This window comes from Carlito syrichta, unplaced genomic scaffold (assembly GCF_000164805.1).
Source record: "Carlito syrichta isolate Samal-C Ts95f unplaced genomic scaffold, Tarsius_syrichta-2.0.1 Scaffold288283, whole genome shotgun sequence".
NCBI lineage: Eukaryota > Metazoa > Chordata > Mammalia > Primates > Tarsiidae > Carlito > Carlito syrichta.
The window spans coordinates 77417-93680 of NW_007232379.1; the positions used below are offsets into that span (position 1 = coordinate 77417).

General features: G+C 38.0%; 1 protein-coding gene across 1 annotated transcript in view; it reads left to right on the top strand.

Moving 5' to 3' along the window:
* STK31 (serine/threonine kinase 31) overlaps window positions 1-16264 on the top strand; it is a 130213-nt gene that overhangs the window by 63213 nt on the left and 50736 nt on the right. Inside the window, exons 12-16 of the mRNA XM_008053560.2 lie at window positions 3069-3248; window positions 4011-4127; window positions 5349-5468; window positions 6453-6584; window positions 15015-15116. Of these exons, the coding sequence (XP_008051751.1) occupies window positions 3069-3248; window positions 4011-4127; window positions 5349-5468; window positions 6453-6584; window positions 15015-15116 (651 nt within the window). The remainder of the gene's footprint in view (window positions 1-3068; window positions 3249-4010; window positions 4128-5348; window positions 5469-6452; window positions 6585-15014; window positions 15117-16264) is intronic.

Sequence of the window (16264 nt, forward strand, 5' to 3'; positions counted from 1 at the left end):
TTGAGTTGGAGTCTCACTCTGTCACCCATACTGGAGTGTAGTGGCCGCACCTGGCCACCGCAGCCTCGACCTGCTGGGCTCTGGCGATCCTTCTGCCTCAGTCTTCCAAGTAGCTGGAACTACAGGCACGCTCTACCACACCCGGTTAATTTTTTTATTTATTGTAGAGATGAGGTCTCACCAAGTTGCCCAGGTGGTCTCAAACCCGCGGGCTCAGGCAATTCACTCACCTCAACCTCCCAAGGCATGGGATTACAGGCTGAGCCACCGAGCCCGGCTGATTTGGCAGTTAAACTTCTACTTCTGTCCCCTACATGTTTTAAGTGTTCATTTATTTTAAAAATTATATTTACTGTCTTTTGTTGGAGGAATTCTTGATTTAATCATCCAACCCTCTAATTGATTCTCCAACTGTATCCTTTATGCCATTTATTTTATTTTTGTTTTTCTAATGACAAGGTCTCACTATGTTACCCAGGCAGGTCTCAAACTCCCAGACTCAAGCATTTCTCCTGCCTCAGCCTCCCAAATTGCTGGGATTACAGAAGTGAGCCACTGTGCCTAGCCCTTTCTGCCATTTAGCCAATCCATTGTGTTCTTTATTTCAAAGATTATTTATTTCATACCTATCTCTTACTGTTACCTAGGTCACCGTAACAAAACTTTTCTTGATATGGTAGTTTTTCTTCTTTTTTATTAGGTGACTTAGTTTTGTAATACTTCTTCCAGGGTGCTTATATTACTCACACATTTCATCCTCCTCTTTACCTCTCCTCAAGATATCATATTCCCTTGGAACTGTATGCTACTTTAGTTCTGTGTTGCTGTGTAGTCATGTGAGGGACCTGGAGAGGAGTTGAAGCCTGGACCATAACTTTTTTTTTTTTTGAGTTGGAGTCTCACTCAGTCGCCCAGACTGGAGTGCAGTGGCCGCTCCTGGCCACCGCAGCCTTGCCTGCTGGGCTCCGGCGATCCTTCCACCTCAGCCTTCCGAGTAGCCGGAATTACAGGCGCGCGCTACCACGCCCGACTGATTTTTTGATTTATTGTAGAGATGAGGTCTCGCTGCCCAGGCGGGTCTCGAACCCGTGGGCTCAGGCAATCCACTCACCTCAGCCTCCCAAAGGCGCGGGATTACAGTGGACCATAACTTTTAAGATTTCAAATGAGTTTAGGGAATAGAATGGGGTTATTTTTAAGGGTACAGGCCTTCTGATCTTGCAACCAAGGCTCATCTATTCCCTCTTTGCTTCTTTCCTGGATGGCCTTACTCTTTAGCAAGCCTCCTAGTCCCTCTACCTCAGTCCCCTTCTCCAGGTACTAGCATCCTTAGATGTGAATACTACCAGCTATCCATGGGAAGCGTGTTGGAAAGAGAATCTCAGGGGCTGGCCAGCCAGCTCTTACTGTACTGATTATCAGTTTTTGCCCCATCTGTGTTCTTGTGCTGTACTCATATAAACCCACTGTATCTTTTTTTTTTTTTTTTTGTGAGTTGGAGTCTCACTCTGTCGCCCAGACTGGAGTGCAGTGGTCGCTCCCGGCCACCGCAGCCTCAACCTACTGGGTTCCAGCGATCCTTCCGCCTCAGCCTTCCAGTAGCTGGAACTACAGGCGCGTGCTACCACACCCAGCTAATTTTTGATTTATTGTAGAGATGAGATCTCGCCAAGTTGCCCAGGTGGGTCTCGAACCCACGGGCTCAGGCAATCTACTCACCTCAGCCTCCCAAGGCATGGGATTATAGGCTGAGCCACCGAGCCTGGCTAACCCACTGTATCTTACTGATGCTGCTGCTTTCCTTCCCAGTGTGGGAAAGGGAAGGGCCTATGAAGAAAGTTCTGTTTTCCTACAGGTTATTCTATGCTATGACACAGCCCTTCTCCCACTTGCAAGGACCTTATTCATTCAGTGCTAAGCACGAACTGTCCTCTACCTTTCTAAGGATTTGTCAGAGTTTTGTGATAAAAACTTCTGGGACCTACTAAGTTTTCATCTTGTTTCTAAAATTTCTAGGGTTTGATTCCTGGAGAGAGCCAGCAGGCTGTGCTGGCTGCCTATCTTGTCTTTTATAAAAAAAAAAAAAAAAAAATCTTAAAAAAATCTTTTAAGTACAGTCATGTGTCACATAATGATGTTTGGTCAGTGATGAGTTGCATATATGATGATGGTCCCATAAAATTATAATATGTATTTTTACTGTACCTTTTCTATATTTAGATACACAGTCACCATGTGTTATAGTTACCTATGGTATTCAGTACAGTAGTATGTTGACAGATTTGTAGCCTAAGAGCAATACACTGTACCATATAGCTTATGTGTATACTAGAGCATACCATCTAGGTTTGTGTACGTGAACACTGTAGTGTTTGCCAAATGACAGAATTGTCTAAAGATGGATTTCTCAGAGCAAACCCTGTCATCAAGCAATGCATGACTTTACACTTACATGTTTAATATTACTTGATTAGAATTATTTGTATTTTTGGTTTGTAGTTTATTTAGCATTAGGTCATGGAAATATTCATGTCAGGAAAAACATAGTGATTATGTTTTATAATCAGTGATAATAATTAGTGATTCTTACTATAGGCAATCGCGACTAGGAAGGGCAGGGAATAAGGGAGGGGGTGGATGATAAGAAATTACTTAACGGGTACAATGTATGTTATTTGGGTGATGGAAACACTAAGAGCCCTGACTTAGTCACTACACAGTTTATCCATGTAACAAGATTACACTTGTACCCTATGTATTTATACATATTAAAAAGATAAAGTTAGGGAAAAGAGGATAATTTCTACTTAATAAAAAACCTAAGAATATAAAGCTTTCTATTTTTAACTAATTCACTTAATAAACTTTCACTGTTATGGTCCAAATAAATCACCTTCTAGGTGGTTTTGTGTGATTAACTCTGTCTAATGATTCTAAGTTTTATTTAAAAAATTCTCAAGAATGGGGAGCCAACATACTACTTTACTGCCTCTTAGATCCTTACACAGTACTTGAATCCTAATATGCCGTTAATAAACTTTAATAGACAAAAGTATATCTCTCTGCAGGATTTGTCAGCCTCTTTAGAGGCAGTTTATGGACAGGCCAAAGAAGGAATAAACTGTGAAGAAATACTTAGAACATTTCATGACTGGAAGTGTAATAAGAGAGAGGAGTTCACCAAAGTTAGAAGTGATACAGAGGCTTCACTACAGTGTCTTCTAGCATGGTTCCAGAGAAACTTAAAGGTAATGAAAGCTTTTGCTCAGTGGTGTTTATAGCACAAACCAGGGAATATATATTTTAAAAATTGTATTCCTTTTTTTGTTCAAGAACTGACATTGTCTGCCTACTGCATATCAGATTTAAACTTGCCACCCGAGTAGTCAATGGTATCTTTTTTTTTTTTTTTTTTTTGAGTTGGAGTCTTACTACATCACCCAGGCTGGAGTGCAGTGGCATGCATGCTCACAGCCACCCCAGCATCAACCTGCTGGGCTCAGACGATCCTTCCGCCTCAGCCTTCCAAATAGCTGGAACTACAGGTGCTTGCTACCATGCCTGGCTAATTTTTTGATTTTATTGTAGAGATGAGGTCTCGTGAAGGTGCCCAGGCTGTTCTTGAATCTGTGGGCTCAGGCAATCCTCTCACCTTGGCCTCCCAAAGTGCTGGGGTTACAGGTTGTCAACTTTCTTTATTAGCTTTTAGTCAGACTGCTCCTTTTGTTAGTCTCAAAAAACATCATAGTGGTCATGTCTCTCTTTTTTCTCATATTTTTCCTATGGATTGTTCTCTCACCTCTCTAATTTTCTTTAGGTATGCTATATGCATGTACCTTTTTTTTTGGTACATAAGTTTTATGAGGCCAGATGCTTTATTGTTTTCTGCATTCTTATTTCCCCCACCTTGCCCAGGGTATAGCCTTAATACTATGCTTCAGGTATAAAGGCACAATGGATGCTGATTGAGTTAATTAAATGAGATACTTAATTTGATTTTTGCAAATGAGGTTTTTGATCTATCTGTGGAAGAATCACTAACTTCTGAAGACACAAATGGTAATATTGATGAAATCCTAGAGAAGACTGAGTCAAGTGTCTGCAAAGAGCTGGAGGTATCTCTGATTGTAAGTATTCTTATTCTTCTTATTACTTTTTTTGAAGCAATATGGTTTCCTTTAATAGTTAGAAAGTATTAACCAATAATATGGCTTCTTTTGGTAGTGAGGATGTATTAAGATTGGTCCAAACTTTCCTTTTATAGGTCTGTTTGAAAGAGTAACATTGTCAGTTATAATCCAAACACAATGTAGTCTATTCTTCTATAAGGTTGCACTTTAATTTTAATGGACATTTCACATTAAAAAAAATTTAATGTTTAATTCTGAGAAAAGTTCTCTTAATCTGAGTAGATCAGATCAGCTTTCTATATCATTTGATTCTTGAGTCAGTGAAAACTTGATATAAATTCTGGGAGAGTTCTGAAAGTGGATACATAAGATTGATTGTAGTCCTCTTTCTCTATTGTCTATATTCTGCATTGCTATGTCAAAGTAAAAATTAGTGTAGCTCCTCCAGTGATCATTTTGTGATTTTAATGACTTTGCTTACTGGGATCCTTTCTGTTTTTAGACTGCTTTCCAATGTCTCAGTAGTTATGCTTTCCTTTTTACTTGTTTCTTTTTTACTTTTTGCAGTTTTATTCGTGTTGGTGTTAAAAATACATTATGAATTTTCCTGTTGTTAAATAGTTCTTACTTAGATGGTTTTGTTAGACTTGATTTTAGAAATTATTGTTAATAGATGATTAAGTTTTGAAGGTTTATATGCTTTTATTTAGCATCTTAATATCCCTGATTTCTGTTACTGTTCTACTGCAGACAGATTTGGGAATAATAGTTTAATAGAGTAAAATTTCCCATGTGAACATCTTTGTTTCTTTTGGGTGTTCTGTTTGTTTGTTTGTTTTTTAGAAAGACAGAGTCTCTGTCGCCCAGGCTGGAGTGCAGTGGTGCAATCATAGCTCACTGCAGCCTGGAACTTTTGGGCTCAAGCAATCCTCTCACTTCAGCCTTCCAAGTAGCTAGTTTTACGGGATGAAGCCACCAAGCCTGACTAATGTTTTATTTTTGTAGAGACGTGGTCTCATTATGTTGCCCAGGCTCCGTATGAACACCTTTGATATCAGTCTGTCTTCTGCCTAGAAAATCATTTGTGTTAAAGAACTACTTTGAAATGAATAGAAATTTGTCAAAGGCATCATTTTGAAATTTATCCGTTGTTATTGAAGGTTTTAACTACTTTGGACACTTCTTTGTATTTAATTCCATGTGTGTAATTTCATTTAGGAGCAAGGTGTTGCAGACAAGGAGATCATTTTAAATACATATAGTCAAGTACTGCAGAAGATTCGCTCAGAGGAAAGGCTTATTGCCAAAGTACAGTCTAAGTACAAGGACAGTATTGAGGTTGGATTATGCTTTCTCTTACTGATCTTATAAATTAATACTTTGAATTTTTTTAATACCTAAGCTTTTTTCATGTTGCTTAATAGTAAATTATTATTTCTAGAATTTACTATAACTGGAAGTGATGGTTTTTGTTGATATAAAAATATTGAATTTTTAAAATTAAGTCTCAAATCTTTTATTTTCGAATATCCTTTAGAATGTAACCTTCATTATCATTTTCTTTCTGCCTGTATAGATTTATAGAAAATTTGCTATAAATGTATACAGAAAGATAAGAAGAAGTAATAAAAACATTGCTTATAATCCCATTAGCCTAAAAGATAGTTTGAGAGTATTTCCTTTCTGGATTGTTATGCATTGCATTGTTTTGTAAGCTATTTTGAAAATATTTTCTTTTTGTGGTATATTATGAACATTTTCCCATATGATTAATAATTCTTCTGTATTGTCATTCTGAGTGACTTAATCATCATCCCTGTATAGATGTACAACAGTATTATTTAACCTTTCATCTGTATTAGACATTAAGATTGCTTCTAATTTTTCTACCATAAATAACACTGTACATATGTTTGTACATATCTTTGTATGTTTTCAGATTTTTAAAATTATAATTACCAAGTTTAAAGGAATGAATGCTATTAAAACTTAATGCATATTGTCAAACCACTTTTATTAAAAATGATTTCAGTTTACATCTTCACTAGAAATTTCTTTTCATGTATCTCACTGTATATCTCAGTTTGAAATATTACTTTAGTCCTTGCTACTATGAGTGCTGACACTTTTAAATGGAAACATGAATAATTAGGAAATCAATTGGCTGAATTATTTTGTTGAAAATTACATAGTTTCTTAGTATCTCAGTCTGAACTCAGCAAGTACTAGTTGAATCTTAATAGAGAAATAATAAAATGGTCAATGACTATTCAATAAATATTGTCTTGCGTTTGAAATACAGTAACTCTTTCTCTTTCTTAGTTTAAAGAGCAGATTATTGAATGTTTAAACAAGAGTCCCAGTGTGGATCACTTGCTGTCCATTAAGAAGACATTGAAAAACTTAAAAGCTCAACTGAGATGGAAATTGGTTGAAAAGAATAATTTGGAAGAAGTAAGGAAACAGTTGCATATTTTTTTAACTTTTAATTTTTTTTAATTTTAAAGATGTGGGGTACAATTCAGGATTAGGTATACAAGTGGTCATCGTATAGGTAAAGTTGGGGCCTTCCTTTGGTCTCCACTTTGCCTGGTTTGAGATCAGGTGCCTTTATTGATGTTGTATTCCCTCCTTCACCCCAGCAATTTCCCTCTACTGCCAATCCCTTTCTTATAGTATTATGATAAATGTTCAGGGTTCGCTTATGACTGAGAACATGTGGTACTCTGTTCATTGTTTCTGTGATAGATCACTGAGTATGATAGATTATAAATCCATCAAAGTTGCTGCGATGTTATATGTTTGTCCTTCTTTATGGCTGTGTAATATTCCATTGTGTATATGTACCATATTTTTTTTTAATCCAGTACAGCTTCAGTGGGCAGCAGAGTTGGTTCCATATTTTTGCAGTTGTGAATAGTGCTGCAGTAAACATGCATGTGCAGAGTATCTTTTTTGTAGAATAATTTGAGTTTCTCCAGGTATATTCCCAGTAGGGGGATTGCTGGGTCATATGACAAGTCAAAGTCTAGTTCTTTTAGAAACGGCCACACTGTCTTCCAAAGAGGTTGCATTAGTTTGCATTCCCACCAGCAGTGTAGAAGCATTCCTGTTTCTATGCATTCTTGGCAGCATCTGTTGTTTGTTTTATAAATGATGGTTGTTCTTATGGGGATTAGGTGGTATCTCAGTATGGTTTTGATTTGCGTTTCTCTGATGATGAGTGAGGCTGAGCACTTTTTCATGTGTTTGTTGGCTGTCCGTATATCTTCTTTTGAGAAGTGTCTATTCATGTCTTTTGCCCACTTTTTAATGGGGTTGTTTGTTTTTTTCCTTTTGGTCCTTGTAGATCCTGGATATTAGGCCTTTGTCAGATACATAGTTGGAAAATATTTTTTTCTCATTCTGTAGGCTGTCTTCCCACTTTCTTGAGTTTTCCAGAAGCTTATCCGTTTGTTGAGGTCCCACTTGTCTATCTCATTCTTATGGCATGGACACTTGGGGTTTTGATCAGGAATTGGTTGCCCATTCCAATTTCCATAAGGGTATCTCCTGCATTTTCTAAGGTTCTTATAGTTTGAGGGTTTACATTTAGGTGTTTGATCCATTTAGAGTTGATTTTTGTGTATAGTGATAGGTAGGGGTCCTGTTTCAATCTTCTGCATGTGGTCAGCCAGTTTTCCCAGCACCATTTACTGAATAGGTTCTCCTCTCCCCAGTGGTGGTTGTTGGAGGCCTTGTTGAAGTTGAGTTGGTTGAGAAATTGAGGTTTTGCTTCTGGAATCTCTGTCCTGTTTCATTGGTCCGTATGCCTATTCTTGTACCAGTGTCAGGCTGTTTTGCTTATTGTAGACTTACAGTAAAGTTTTTTTTTTTTTTAACGGATGAAGTCTCACTCCATTGCCTAGGCTGGAGTACAGTGGCACACTTATGACCACCTCAGTGTCGACCTGCTGGACTCAGATGATCCTACCTTCCAAGTAGCCTGAACTACAGGCATGTGCTACCATGCCCGACTAATTTTATTTTTATTTTTATTATAGAGATGAGGTCTCACCAAGTTGCCCAGGCTGTTCTTGAACCCGTGGGCTCAGGCACTCCCCTCACCTTGGCCTCCCAAAGTGCTTGAGCCACCATTCCCGGCCTATAGTAAAGTTTAAAATTTGAAAGTGTGATACTGCCCATTTTGTTTCTTTTGCTGAGGATTGTTTTGGCTATTCGTGACTGTTTGTGTTTCCATATGAATTTCTGTATTGTCATTTCCAGGTCTGAGAAGAATGATGCTGGTAACTTAATGGGTATTGCGTTGAATCTGTAGATTGCCTTCGTTAGGATGGACATTTTAACAGTATTGATTCTTCTAATCCATGAGTATGGGGTATTTTTCCATTTGTTTGTATCTTCTTGTATGTCTTTAAGCAGTGTTTTGTAGTTCTCCTTGTAAAGGTCTTTCACTTCTCTGGTTAGGAAGATGCTGAGATATTTCATTTTTTTTTGTGGCTATTGTGAATAGGATTGTGCTTTTTATTTGGTTTTCTGCCTGCTTGCTGCAGGTGTATAGAAATGCAACTATCTTTTGCATGCTGATTTTGTACCCTTAGACTTTACCAAAGTTGGTTATGAGGAGGCTTTTGACAGTGTTCTCTACTGTTTTCAAGGTATAGGATCATGTCTTCAGCAAAGAGGGATAACTTAACTTCCTCTTTTCCTATTTGGATATCCCTCATTTCCTCCTGTCTAATTGCTCTAGCTAGGACTTCAGACACAATGTTGAGCAAGAGGGATGAGAGTGGGCAGTCTTGTCTTGGTGTGGTTTTTGGGGGAAATGTTTCCAGTTTCTGTCCGTTTAGCAGTATGCTGACTGTAGGTTTGTCATAGGTGGTGCTATGTTATGTTCCTTGCATGTCTAGGTGTTTGAAGTTTTTTTATCAAGAAAGGGATGCTGGATTTTATCAAAAACTCTTTCTGCATCTAATGATATAATTATTTGCTTCTTGTTTTTACATCTGTTGATGTATTAAATTACATTTATGGTCTTGTGGATGTTGAACGAGTGCTGCATCCTGGGCAGGAAGCCTACTTGATCATGGTGGATGATTTTTGAGATGTGTTGGATCCAATTTACTAGAATCTTGTTGAGAATTTTTGCATCTATGTTCATGAGGGATATTGGCCTGTAGTTCTCTTTTTTTGTTGGTGCTTTACCTGGTTTGAGTATCAGTATGATGTTAGCCTCATAAAATGATTTGGGGAGAATTGCATTTTTCTCAATTGCCTGAAATACTTTCATTAGTATTGGTATCAGCTCCTCCTTGTATTTTTTTGTAGAATTCTGCTGGAAAGCCTCTGGTCCAGGACTTTTTTTGTAAGTAGTTTTTTTTTTATGACAGAGTCAGTTTCCTGGGTTGTTATTGGTCTGTTTAGTGTTTCAGTGTCTTCTTGTTTCAACTTTGGGAGGTTGAGTGATGCCAGTCCTCCATTTCATTTAGGTTATCAAGTTGTTTCCATACAGGTGTGCATAGTAACCTCTGATAATCTTTTGTATTTCTTTGGGGTCAGTTGTGATGTGATCTTTTGTGTTTCTGATTGTGTTTGTTTGGGCTTTTTCTCTCTTCTTCTTGGCCATTCTGTTTAGGGGTCCATCAATTTTGTTTATTCTTTCAAAGAACCAGCTTTTTGTTTTGTTGATTTTTTTCTATGATATTTTTGTCTTCTGCGTCCTGTATTTGGGCTTTTACTTTGGTGATCTGTATTCTTCTGCTAAAGTTAGGGCTTTGGTGGTCTTGTCTTTCCAGCTTCTTAGGTGATTGGTTAGGCTGTTAACTTGTGATCTTTCCATTTTCTTGACGTGTGATTGTACAGATATAAATTTCCCTCTTAGAACAGATGTCATAGCATCCGAGAGGTTTTGGTAGGATGTTTCTTTGTTATAATTTGCTTCCAGGAATTTTAAAGTTTTGTTTTGATTTCTGTGTTGACCCAGTAGTTGTTCAGCATCATGTTGTTTAGTGTCCATGTCTTTGTGGGTTTTAGAGGAGTTTTGTTGGTGTTTATTTTTATTCCACTGTGGTCTGAGAAGGTGCATGACAGTATTTCGATCTTATGAAATTTGTTTATGCTTGATTTATGGCTGAGGATGTGATTGATCTTGGAGTACATTCTATGTGGTGATGAGTAGAATGTATATTCTGTAGTTGTTGGGTGGAGAATTCTGTAGGTATCTATTAATTTTATTTGATCAAGCGTCAAGTTGAGGTTCGAGAGCTCTTCATTGATTTTTTGCCTTGATGATCTATCTAGGGTTGTTAATGGGACATTTAAATCCCCAGCTAGAATAGTGTTAGAAATATCTTTTTAAATTTTACTTAGTAGTTGCTTTATAAATACTGGTGCTCCTATATTGGGTGCACATATGTTTAGGATGGATATTTCTTGTTGATGGATTGAATCTTTTATCATTATATAGTGTTCTTATCTTTTAAAAATTTTGATAGCTTAACGGTTGTTTTGTCTGATGTTAAGATCATGACTCCTGCCTTCTTTTGTGGTCCATTCACCTGAAAACTTGTTTTCCATCCTCTAACTTTGAGTCTGTGTGCATCCCTTGTGGTGAGATGAGTCTCCTGGATGCAGAATGTTATTGGGTCATGTTTTTTTTTTTAATCCAGCTTGCCATTCTGTGTCTTTTCAGTGGTGCATTTAGTTCATTCACATTCAGGCTGATTACTGAAATGCGATTGTTTATCCCTGTCATGAGGTTCTTATAAAGTTTTTTCTTTGTTTTATTTTAGCTTTTGCATTGATGTATGTGTGTATTTTCAAGTTTTCAGTTACAATGTATTCTCTGTTGATTCTGTGTTCTGCCATTTTCTTGGTAAATGCATGGTCATTATTTTTTTTCTTCTGTGCTTAATACCTTTTTAAGCATCTTCTGTAGAGCTGGTCTGGAAGCTGCATAATCTCTTAGGAACTGGATGTCTGGGAAGGTTTTTAATTCCCCATCGCTGATGAAGCTGAGCTTGGCTGGGTAGGAAATTCTTGGTTGAAAATGTTTTTCTTTGAGGACTTTGAACATTGGACTCCAGTCCTTTCTAGTTTGTAGTGTTTCTACTGATGGGTCTTCTACTGTTCTGATTGGTTTTCCTGGTAGGTAGTCTGACCTTTCTCTCTTGCTGCCTTTAGGAATTTTTCTTTTACACCTACTTTGTGTGGGCAAATTACTGTGTGTCTAGGGATTGGTCTTCTCATTTGATGTCTTGCAGGGGTTCTCTGTATCTTTTGTGTTTGGATGGTCACATCTCACAGACGGGGAAAGTTTTCTTGAATAACTTCCTGGAATACTTGCTTCAAGGTGTTCTCCGTTTCCCTTTCTTCTCCTGGGATACCAATCAGGCATAGGTTCTGCCTCTTGATATAATTGCACATCTCGTGGAAGCTTTGTTCTTTCTGAGTTTTTTTTCTGTGTTTTTTACAAATTGGGTTAATTCAGTGTTTTAGTCTTCAAGTTCTGAGAGTCTTCTGCTTGATTAATTCTGCTTTCCATGCTTGTCATCTTGTTATTTATTTCTTGGATGAAATTTTTAATGGCCAGAATCTCTGTTACAAGTTCTTTCAGTGTTGCATCTTGTCTTTCTTGAGTCTTGTTCACTGTTTCCATCCATTCTCTAATCCCTGTTGTATTCTGAGGCCAGTTGTTGGTGACTCCCATTGTTTGGGCTCTGAGATCTGATTTTTGGCGTTTTCTCTTTGCAGTACTGGAAATTACCTGTGTTCCTCTGGTGATTGTTTTTCATTTGTGACAGATACCTTCCTTTTCTCTCTAGTTTCGTTATTCAGTGTGGGAGAGGCTTTCACTTCTGATGTTTGTTCATCCCTTTATTCTTCCCTGATCAGGGCTCTGAATTTGTTCTATTTTGAAACAGAGCTTTGGATAGGAAGCTTTGCTGTCTTTTGTAGTTTTGAGAGTTGAATAAGGAGGATGGGGAGCTAGGATTCAGAAACTACTTGCAAATCACAGTGTTCACTGATTGTGGTATGAGTTCCCTGAGACCCACTTCCTCCCACCACTGTATATGACAATGCAGTGGGTATGTGTGTGTACCCTCCAGTCCAAGATACAGTAACAGCAATGAGGAAAACAGAGAAAAGTAGAATGAAATGAGACAGACAACAATTAAAAAAATAATAAAACACAGAACAAGAGCAGAAACCAAACACACACACACACACACACACACACACACACACACACACTCCCCAAAACAAACTGAAATAACAACAAAGCAAAACAAAAAAACCCACCAAAAAACAGGGAAACCAAACCCACACACACACGCCCAACCCAAAATGAAAGAAGAAGACAAAGAGAAAAAAAGAAAAGAGAAGGAAGAAAAAAAAATGAGGCCGAACCCTCACACATGTATTTACACTCATATTGAACTAAAAAAAGAGAACAAAAAAGCAAAAACAAACCAAAAAAACTGAAAGATGACCACTCAATCCTTTACATACACACATAAACAGTAAACAAAAAACTAAAGAAAAGAGAGGGAAAAAAAGGGGTGAGGGGAATGAAGATTGAACCCTTACATACACATTCATGCACACAGGAAACATACTAAAAAATTAACAAACAAAACCTGCCCTCTTGTGACAGGTTCTATAGTTGTTCCTCTCAGCTGTCTCTCTGATGTCTCCTGCAGAGCTTTGGCCTCATTCACAGTCTACCCAGTGTCTGGTACAGGGAAGGAGGAGGGGATAGTGGGAGTGGGTGGGCCTTCAGTCCTCCCCTCCCGCTCTAGTATGGTCAGAGAATCCCCTCTGGTGGGGAGGTGTGGGATTGTTTCTTCCCCAGGTACTGGCAGGGGCACCCCAGCCAGGCTTATCCGGGAGTGGAGTCCCTCCTGGGTCCGTTCCTCTCAGTTGTGCACCAGCCATGTGGGTGTGATGTTCAGAGGATTGCTGGGAAGGAGGGGGTTGAGTCAGCCCCTGACTCACCACTGATCTCTTTGGAGGTCTTCCTTGTCCTTTTCTGGTCACACCCTTTGTCCCGAAGCTGAATCAGGGTAGTGGGTAGGGTATCTGAGACTCAGCACTCATCCTGTCCCTCCGGAGTTTATGCTTTTGGGATATTCCCTCTGGGTCAAGATCAACCCCTGAGGAGTTAATCTGCCCATCACAGAGATCAGGACAGTTCTGTCACTCCGTAGTGAACAAGCTGGAGCACCTTCCTGCCCAGTTTTCAAGGTGGTAGCAGGGTGCCTCTTTAGTCTTCTCCAGTGAGACTCTGCCTCTAGACTCCCTCACTGTGCTCCTGTGCTCCCTCTGCAGCTCTTGCTGCCAGAGTCCAGTCAGATGCTGCATCCAGCAGTCTCTCCCATCAGCTTCCTCCTGGGAAGGGCTTTGTTGACTGGAAAAAAAATGTCTCTTGGCTTCTGTGTCCAGGGAAGTGCTAGGGACCAAGCAGAACAGTTGCAGCACAAGCCACTTAATCAGGAGAGCCCTGGCCACTTGTTCCCGAGTTCATACTCAGTGAGCCACTCACATGCCCACTTACTCACTGATGCATAATGCAAAATTTTCCATATACTCACACTGAGACTCAGTCCAACTGACCACTGTCATCTTTCTGAGATCCTCCAACAGTTGCTTCTTACTGAACTTTATGTGCATCTCGTTTTATTTGGTTTCTGTTCATGAAAGTGATATATAAATACACTATAAGAGACATTACATTCCCATTTTGTTTTATATACTTTTATTTTAATATACGTTTTTCCTTGTGTATATAAGTAAAATTGAGATAACATTAGTGTAAACATTTTTCTATGTCATGAAATATTCTTTGAAAACATCTTACATAGCTGCCTTGGCTTTTAGTAACATGAACATTTTAGAATAATTTTTAAAACTTCTTTTGTTTGGACTGTTACAGTGACTATTGTAACAACAACGTATTGCAAGTGATAGATACCCCCAAAGGTAGAATTTTATCATAAAGTATTTTTAAGTTTATGATATCCTTTGTTAACTCTTATTTTATGGCTATACACACTATTTCTTGTAAATATTTTAAGTTGTTTTTATATGATAATAGAGCTGGAAGGATTAAGATGCTCTCTAATCTGGACTAATCTTTAGGCCTGAAACTTCATGAATAAAATTGTAATTATTTGTGCTCCCTTGAAGATTCGATTTTGTACATAAGGAATCTATATTATGTCTTAATCCAATTTGAAGTATCCCTCTTTCTCTTCTGAGCACTTAATTGGGAGTTTAGTGGAAACTATTCCAGAACTAATTTCATAGAGTTTTCCAGTTTTATCCTATTCTGGAATGAGGGGAAGTTGGTCTTTTATTGTCTAATTTTTCAACTTTTGAAGAAATCTAACTTTTAAAGCATATAAACCTTTTAAGGTGGCATGTCTTTTCATTGGAGTTTTATGGAGTCTTTGTGAGTCCTTCATCACCTTTCCTCTAGTAGACACTTCACAAATTTACTCATTGTTTCTTGTTTTTAACCAAATCTCATATAGAAAATAATTCCAGGGAATTCAGTTATATTCTGGTTTCCATTCTTAACATTCACTTTATGATGGCAATTGGCCATTTTACAGAAAGTCTATATAGCAAATTACGAGACAGGAAAAAGCTATGTAATTGATTTTATGTCTTTATTTTTTTGTAAGTTTCAGAAAAGTCATTGTTAGAATAAATCGATCTAAATTAATTCAGCAAGTGTTGAGAGGGTCTATTAAGTGCTAGGTACTGAAGAATACATGGAAATCACACAGAACAATTTACTGTAGAACTTGCATTAATTCTTAAAAGAAGACTTATTTTTAGCCTACCTTAATAAAAAACACTTTTTCTTCCTTATTAAAGTTTGATGACCATGATGACTTCGAAATTGAGAAAATCAAACAAGAAATAAATCAGCTGCGAAATAATGTCTTTCACGAAATCTATCACGAGAGGGAAGAATATGTAAGTATTTGGTTCTTTGAAGTTTTACATTAGATTTCACTCTAAAAATTAAATTCTAATATCCATTATATGAAGTGGACTATAAACACAAGACCAGAGGTGTTATAGTGGCATAGTAATATTTATATGAATTTATAAATTAACTTCAGATGACAGAATATTTTCTGACCATTGTACCAGTGTAGACATTACAGAAAATTATAAAGCAAAAGCATCACTTGTAACTTTTTCTCTCAGTGGTAATAGTAGTAATCACCATTAACTTCTGAACTTCTCATTTTCTTTTAGCCTTTTTTTTTATTTTTAGAATTGAGGTTATAGCATGAACACACTTTTGAATATTGCTTTTAGTTTCCTCATTAATGTAAAGCCTATACTTTTTCCATATATAAAATCTATATGAACATTTTTGCATAATGTTGCCATGAAAACATTGATGAAACAACATTTAATTGAAGAATGTAACAAAATAAGACTATCTGTTTTTGGTGGGGAATGTACATCTTTCAGATCCCCATTCTACCATTAATGTTTTTACCCTGAGGAAATCAGTGTATTTTCTTTTTAAAATGAAAACAGGGCTGGGTGTGGTGGCTCAAACCTGTAGTTCCAGCAACTTGGGAAGCCAAGGTGAGAGGATTGCCTGAGCCTGCAGGTTTGAGGCCAGCTTGGGCAACATGGTGAGACTTCGTCTCTACAATAAATCAAAAAATGAAACCAGGTGTGGTAACGTTCACCTGTAGTTCTGGCTACTTGGAAGGCTGAGGCGGAAGAATTGCTGGAGCCCAGCAGGTCTATGCTGGGGTGGCTGTGAGCATGCCATTACACTCTAGCCTGAGCGATTGAGTGAGACTCCAACTCAAAAAAATAAAAATAAAAACAATATTTTATGTCTGAAAAACATTATGAGACAGTTAGTTAAGAAACAGTACTTTGAGCTGGGCTCGGAGGCTCAGCCTGTAATCCCGCGCTTTGGGAGGCTGAGGTGAGTGGATTGCCTGAGCCCACGGGTTCGAGACCCGCCTGAGCAACTTGGTGAGACCTCATCTCTACAATAAATCAAAAATTAGCCGGGCGTGGTAGCACGCACCTGTAGTTCCAGCTACTTGGAAGGCTGAGGCGGCAGGATCACCGGAGCTCATCAGGTC